This window comes from Diaphorina citri, unplaced genomic scaffold (genome assembly GCF_000475195.1).
Source record: "Diaphorina citri unplaced genomic scaffold, Diaci psyllid genome assembly version 1.1 scaffold5412, whole genome shotgun sequence".
Taxonomy (NCBI): domain Eukaryota; kingdom Metazoa; phylum Arthropoda; class Insecta; order Hemiptera; family Psyllidae; genus Diaphorina; species Diaphorina citri.
This window is the reverse complement of record NW_007382788.1, coordinates 1-7,541: the sequence shown is the minus strand read 5'-3', so window position 1 is coordinate 7,541 and position 7,541 is coordinate 1. Positions and strand designations below refer to the sequence as shown.

Below are 7,541 nucleotides of genomic sequence, written 5' to 3'. Positions count from 1 at the left end.
TCACCATTCAAAATTTCACTGGGGATTCTGAAATTCAGGTAATTATGGAAAATTTTGCACTTCTAACCATCGAACCATATTGTTGTGTCTGAGTAAGCTAAGACTGGAGCTAGTCACTCCGTTCAACACTCGTAGTGAGATAGTGAGTGGCTGGCATTATAAAATGATATTTTTACTCGATTATTGATGACATCATATTTCTCTCATCCTCAGATCACCTCATCCAGGATAGTGAGTGGCTGGCATTATAAAATGATATTTTTACTCGATTATTGATGACATCATATTTCTCTCATCCTCAGATCACCTCATCCATTACAATGCTGCAATCGATACTTTGATTACAAGTGGGGTTCGAATCCAAGGCATGACTGTTACTCCGACTAGCAAAAGAAAAACCCAACTCGCGGATCCAACCTTTGAAATTTTCGAATATCACAAGTTTTTCACCACGGTATGTTTGTCAAGTTTTTTCTTCGTTCTCTTGAAAAAAAGAAAGAAAAGAATCCAGAATGACGTTGATTGGTCGAAATAGATATTGACGATTTGACGTCGCGTCGTACCTAATAGGTACATGAAGCAAAGTAGATCCAACCTTTGAAATTTTCGAATATCACAAGTTTTTCACCACGGTATGTTTGTCAAGTTTTTTCTTCGTTCTCTTGAAAAAAAGAAAAGAATTCAGAATGACGTTGATTGGTCGAAATAGATATTGACGATTTGACGTCGCGTCGTACCTAATAGGTAGGTACATGAAGCAAAGTAAATTGACTCTGATCCAACGCTCCTCTTCTATTTCAGATCGGTCTAGTCAACGTTTTGAAAACCCTTGGTGTGGAACCCGACGGTATAGTTGGTCACTCTATCGGAGAACTCTCCTGCTCGTACGCAGACGGTGGTTTTACCCTGGAAGAAACCATCCTGGCAGCCTACTACAGAGGTTGTGTTCTAGTTGAGGCCAAACCCGTCAGGGGCGCCATGGTAAACCCGACGGTATAGTGGGTCACTCTATCGGAGAACTCTCCTGCTCGTACGCAGACGGTGGCTTTACCCTGGAAGAAACCATCCTGGCGGCCTACTACAGAGGTTGCGTTCTAGTTGAGGCCAAACCCGTCAAAACCCGACGGTATAGTGGGTCACTCTATCGGAGAACTCTCCTGCTCGTACGCAGACGGTGGCTTTACCCTGGAAGAAACCATCCTGGCAGCCTACTACAGAGGTTGCGTTCTAGTTGAGGCCAAACCCGTCAGGGGCGCCATGGTCGCGGTCGGCATGGGTTGGGACGAAATCAACCGGAAGTTGCCAAACGGGATCGTGGCTGCCTGTCACAACTCGAACGAAAGCGTGACAATATCGGGACCTCGGGAGGAAGTGCGAAGGTTTGCGGAGGAACTGAAGGAAGGCGGAGTGTTCGCCAAAGAAGTGGACAGTTTGGGGTTCGCGTTCCATTCTCCCTACTTGGCAACGGCGGCGAAGCTTCTCAGAACTAAATATGAGAAAGTAAGTCGACAATTTTTTACACCAATATCTATCATGTGTGTTCACTCAGAGTAGATTCGTAGACCATCTTTTAAAACTACTTGCCCCTACACCTAAGCCTCCGGGTGGGATTTTTGTGTATGGGACTTAGAGTATACTATACAAATAGGACTTGCGGTAGGGGTTCAATCTTGCATATTTTTGATAGTTCATTGCAACGGTCGTTACATTAATTAGACTTACTTTAACGTGGACACTTGTTGCTATGTTGAAAGCCCATGTTCAAAGTGACATTATTTAACCAAGTCCTCCGAAACTTTCCTCCTCAGTTCTTGCGTCCTGCTGACTCAGCCAGCCCCCGGACACCGCGTTGGATCAGCACCTCGTTCCCAAAATCAGAATGGTCCGATCAGCAAGCTCGAAGTCCTCCGAAACTTTCCTCCTCAGTTCTTGCGTCCTGCTGACTCAGCCAGCCCCCGGACACCGCGTTGGATCAGCACCTCGTTCCCCGAATCAGAATGGTCCGATCAGCAAGCTCGCACCTGCTCCATGGACTACCATCTGCATAACGTGTCCTCTCCAGTCCTCTTTCACCAGGCCATGAGCTATGTTCCGCCCAATGCGATCGTGATAGAAATCGCTCCACATCCTCTGCTCCAGGCAATTCTGAAGAGATCGCTACCAGCCAGTGTACAGAGGATTACACTTACCAATAAGACTTCGCCGAATCAAGTGAACACCTTATTGAATGGTATTGGCAGGTGAGATAACCGTATAGCGAGTAGCATTACCAGTGTAAGAAGATTCTTGATAGATGGAAAATTGATTGCAAAGGAAGCCACTTAGTAATGCTGTGATATCCACAAAAAGTTGTGAAAAGGCTCTGCTTCGACGTAGATAAATTCACGATTTGATTGATTCTTTGACTTTGACAACATAAAGTGTAACATGGTCCTTACTATAGACGAGGCCTCAAGCAGAGAGTTCGTTTTGCTTAAGAAGGGCATTGGTATTATGGAATTTGGGCACTCTTAAAAAGCTTTATCTGTAGAGTACCTATGTAGCTTTGTAGTTAATACTACTGCTCTATTTGTTCAATTTATTGGTTCTTCCCTGTTTCATTAGCTTGTACCTCAGCGGTATCCCGTTCAACTGTCCAGTCTGTATGGGAAAACCTGCCCTATCCTGTACCGCGGGGGACACCCATGATCTCTCCCACAGTGAAATGGGACCATTCAATCCAATATCAAGTACCTTCGTTCCTACTCAGGTAATTTCCGGAGTACCTGTTCAATAAGTATAGACACTGTTTCAAGTGAGATTTGCCAGGCAAAAAGGGCCTATGTTGGGTTAGTAGCAGCAAATATAACATAGGCCCTTCTACCTGGGGAACTATTCAAATGTCTTTCATGGTGACGGGTAACACAACCCCCTTCGCCCCTTATTAATAAAAAAAAAAAATATGCAAAACGCAAGTTCCGAAAAAAATTGTACATCACATTAAGAGCTAGGCGTTCATATAAAAATTCTTGCTTTTTTTTCTCCATCCCAGAATAACTCCGGTCAAAATGATTTCGAGATCAGCCTGAAAAATGACGATGACAAAAGTTTGGCGGGACACAAAATCAATGGCAGAGTTCTTTATCCAGCAGCTGGCTACATGGTGAGTGTTTGAGAATCTTTTATTTCACGTATACTATACCCTCAGGACAAGTTTTTGGTTCAAGTCCAAGACAAGTCATAACATTTAACTTATTGTAACCGAGGAAAAACTCTGATAAAAACTTTGTCCTAGTTTAGCTTTCAAAAAAAAAAAAAAAAAAAAAATCTTCACTAGGTGAAATACTTATTCAGTGGAAATTTCGAAGTTTACTATCTCCTATCTGATTTTTCTCTACCTAGAATAGAAATACGTACCTATTTAGTATTTACGTACTATTTTGCCTTCATCATCCCTTGTTTACAGACCTTGGTGTGGAAAGCTTTGTCGAAATCCAAACAGGAGTGGTTCGAGAACGTCGGGGTTCGATTTGAGGACCTTCGGTTTCTGAAGCCCACGGTACTCAGTCCTGAAGGTAAGTAAGTCGTTTGTACTACTTCTATTGTATTTCAGATATTACGATACATTATGTACAATTGTACATTGAAATTTTCAAGCGAAATTCCTGTGTGCGGAGTCCATTATCCAGGACTATTGCATCCCTTCAGATGTTAACGTGACCATTTGTCCACAGATTTTGTGCAGAACATGATCCGCTAACGTTTTATAGTATTTTTTATTGCAATGAATCGTTTGTAATGAATCGATTCGGTTCCATCCATCATTGAGTAAGAAAAATGATGGCATCTGGTGATTGACTGCAAGGTCTGAATGAAAAGTGAGGACAACTACTATAAGAATTAATAAGAAATTTAGTTAAAACCCTGGGGGTGGATAAATACCCGGGTAAATACCCAATTTTTATTTACCCACCCAGTGGGTATTTACCCACGACCCATCACTAACACTGCCTCAACAACAGAGACATAAATCCACCACTTCACCTCGTCGATCGACGGCATCGTCGACGATGTGTGGACACAGATTTAGGATTTCCGATTCCTCTAATCCATTCTGAACATTCCTCTTCAGGTGGACCTAACGGTTCATTCCCACGGACCTCCCAATCCAGCTTTCGCCAGCCATCACATCAAAACAGTCAGCGATGTCTCTAACGGATTCCCTCTGAAGGAAGAGGACAAGTTCCACATCGTCCTGGTTGATAAGCCACTCGACAAATTTGGCAAACTTCTCAAACAAGAGACGGAGGTGGCCGTGGTTTGTGTCCATCCGGGGGAGGTGTTTGTGAAGGAGGATGGTTTGGTGGAGGTGTCGCGAATGACGAGTGGGGGTCGTAGCTACTCGCTGTTGTATAGGGTGAGTTGGAACTGTATGGTTCGGGGAAGATTCTGCAAAAAAAAAGTCGAAAAAGTGTACCGAAATAACCATATATTTAGGCTTTTAAAAAATTGAAAAAAAGTCCCCTTTTATTAACAAATGTTGGGGATATAAAAAATTGTCGAAAGTTCATTTGTGAAGAATAGCGATCGCTCAACAGATGTATCCTTGGAAGTTAGGATTCCACACTATGCAGTGTAATAGTCCTAAACTAAAATGGACGCGGCACATAAGGTATCAGGAAGAGACCGCCTTAACATAGGATTCCACAACCACAAACAACGTTGAAATTATCTAGAATCTAGAATACATCTTTTAATTGCATCGTGTACATACATCCTATCATATTCTTCTCCATTTCACCACAGGCCGCACCATGGCAAAAGACAACCACTATGATTACAGTAACCCCGGGCAAGTTTGACTGGGTACCCCGGCTTCAAGAATGGGTCAGCTTGAAGTACACGGATATTATCCTCATAAACAGTACAGAAAGCGAAGTATCTGGGCTGGAAGCACTGGTCAAATGTTTGAATCAGGAATACCAAAATACTGACGTCAGATTCAGGTAATTACTTTAGTCCTCCGCTGGTAATCTGAATAAAGTGTTTTTGCTGTGGTTACCCCTGCCGAATGCCGCAAAGATAGAAGAATAGGAGAGGATTCCTGACAAAATCTGTTGGACATAGAAGGGTAGCGGGTATACTTCCCAGAGAACTTCAGAGTAGGAACAATAAAAGCGAAGTATCTGGGCTGGAAGCACTGGTCAAATGTTTGAATCAGGAATACCAAAATACTGACGTCAGATTCAGGTAATTACTTTAATCCTCCGCTGGTAATCTGATTGTCAAAAGTTCATTTGTGAAGAACAGGTCGGTCGCTTAACAGATGTATCCTTGGAAGTTAGGATTCCACACTATGCAATGCAATAGTCCTAAACTAAATTGGACGTGACACATAAGGTATCAGGAAGAGGAAGAGACCGCGTTTTTGCTGTGGTTACCCCTGCCGCATGCCGCAAAGATAGAAGAATAGGAGAGAATTCCTGACAAAATCTGTTTGACATAGAAGGGTAGCGGTTATACTTCCCAGAGAACTTCAGAATAGGAGCAATATTGGGTAGTGAATTAAAATGGCTAAATGACGTAATCGGCGTGAAGTAAGGGCAGATTGGTTATTCAAAAAGCGTCTAGAGTAAATAGCTATGACTGATCTCAGGGGTATTTTTAGGAGCTAGAAGACTGCCAAGTGATTCTCCTTGGCAAGGGAATAATTGAAGAAAATTTTGCTTGAGAAATATGTACCAAGAGTGTCCTAGACCCAATCACTCACCAGAAAAGGAACAATGTTGGGTAGTGGGTAGTGAATTAAAATGGCTAAATGACGTAATCGGCGTGAAGTAAGGGCAGATTGGTTATTCAAAGAGCGTCTAGAGTAAATAGCTATGACTGATCTCAGGGGTATTTTTAGGAGCTAGAAGACTGCCAAGTGATTCTTCTTGGCAAGGGAATAATTGAAGAAAATTTTGCTTGAGAAATATGTATCAAGAATGTCTGATTTCAGATGTGTTTCCATTGAAGACGACCACAAACCAAGTATGGAAGACATTAGAAAACAACTGAACAAGAATTTGATCTACAACGTGTACAGACAAGGATCCTGGGGCAGTTACAGACATACACTCATTGACTCCAGAGATGTTGAAAACAACAATGCTCCCAGTACAACGAGAACTAGTCATTTTACTGATGAGCATGGAACTGCAAATAACATGGTCCTTTTTGATCCGACCAAGGCGTACATAGTTATTGGTAAGAAAGAGTAGAGTCTGTGAAATGACTAAATGGGTTTCTGCCAGCACTAGGCCGCGGGTTGGATTTCCGCCCGGGGCGGATTTTATCCTGAAAGAATAAGGTTCGTTCTCGGAACGCTTGGCTTTCTGTCTTCCTTCTCTCTTAGATTTTGGGACGATAAGGCCTTAGCAAGAAGATTTGCCAAAGAAGAATCCTTCGAAGGATATAGGTAGCTTTTTATGTCGAACCTTCTCTCTTAGATTTTGGGACGATAAGGCCTTAGCAAGTACATTTGCCAAAGAAGAACCCTTCGAAGGATATAGGTAGCTTTTTCCTTCTCTCTTAGATTTTGGGACGATAAGGCCTTAGCAAGTACATTTGCCAAAGAAGAACCCTTCGAAGGATATAGGTAGCTTTTTATGTCGAAATCTATTGTTTCCTGTTTCGCTTCCAGGTGGTCTCGGTGGCTTTGGGTTAGAACTCTGCGATTGGATGGTTCAACGAAACTGTCGTAACCTGGTACTAAGCTCTAGAAGCGGGATTCGAACCGGGTACCAGCAATATTTGGTCAACCGATGGCGGCTCTTGACCAAAGTGAATGTTCTGGTCTGCACAGCGGATGTGACTAAGGTGTCTGGAGCAGAGGAGCTTTACAAAGTGGCCTCCAGTTTGGGACCTGTGGATGGCGTGTTCAATTTGGCTGGGGTAAGACCTATGGCATAAGCTTCGTTACAGACCTTTGTATTGAAAATAGTCTAGAAGCGGGATTCGAACCGGGTACCAGCAATATTTGGTCAACCGATGGCGGCTCTTGACCAAAGTGAATGTTCTGGTCTGCACAGTGGATGTGACTAAGGTGTCTGGAGCAGAGGAGCTTTACAAAGTGGCCTCCAGTTTGGGACCTGTGGATAGCGTGTTCAATTTGGCTGGGGTAAGACCTTTGTATTGAAAATAGACTCGAGCCTATGACTGATCTCAGGGGTATTTTTAGGAGCTAGAAGACTGCCAAGTGATTCTTCTTGGCAAGGGAATAATTGAAGAAAATTTTGCTCGCGAAATATGTACCAAGAGTGTCCTAGACCCAATTACTCACCAGAACAGACTCGAGCACTCGAGTGGATAGGTAACCTCCGCAGGTAAAACTAGCCTTTCGTTATACTTTATTTGAAAAATACTGTCAAAAGTTATGAAATCTTCTGTTTAATCTTCAAACCCATAATAATGCTTAATTTTTAGTTAATTTGAAAATTTACCTGTTTAATTTTCAACCCAATAATACCCCCCATTTTCAGGTTCTCCGGGACGGCATGTTCGAAAACCAGACGGCCGAT

General features: G+C 42.8%; 1 protein-coding gene across 1 annotated transcript; it reads left to right on the top strand.

The window, feature by feature from the left end:
- Nucleotides 1-302: 302 nt before the first annotated feature.
- LOC103521533 (fatty acid synthase-like) lies at nucleotides 303-7,535 on the top strand (the record flags this gene model as incomplete). Its single annotated transcript, XM_026832179.1, has 13 exons — nucleotides 303-454; nucleotides 802-981; nucleotides 1,099-1,500; nucleotides 1,927-2,240; nucleotides 2,605-2,749; nucleotides 3,032-3,142; nucleotides 3,446-3,554; nucleotides 3,593-3,609; nucleotides 4,112-4,396; nucleotides 4,786-4,985; nucleotides 5,981-6,228; nucleotides 6,665-6,915; nucleotides 7,503-7,535. Coding segments are annotated over 13 exons (2,447 nt in total), but the record flags the coding sequence as incomplete, so codon positions are not given.
- Nucleotides 7,536-7,541: the final 6 nt, after the last annotated feature.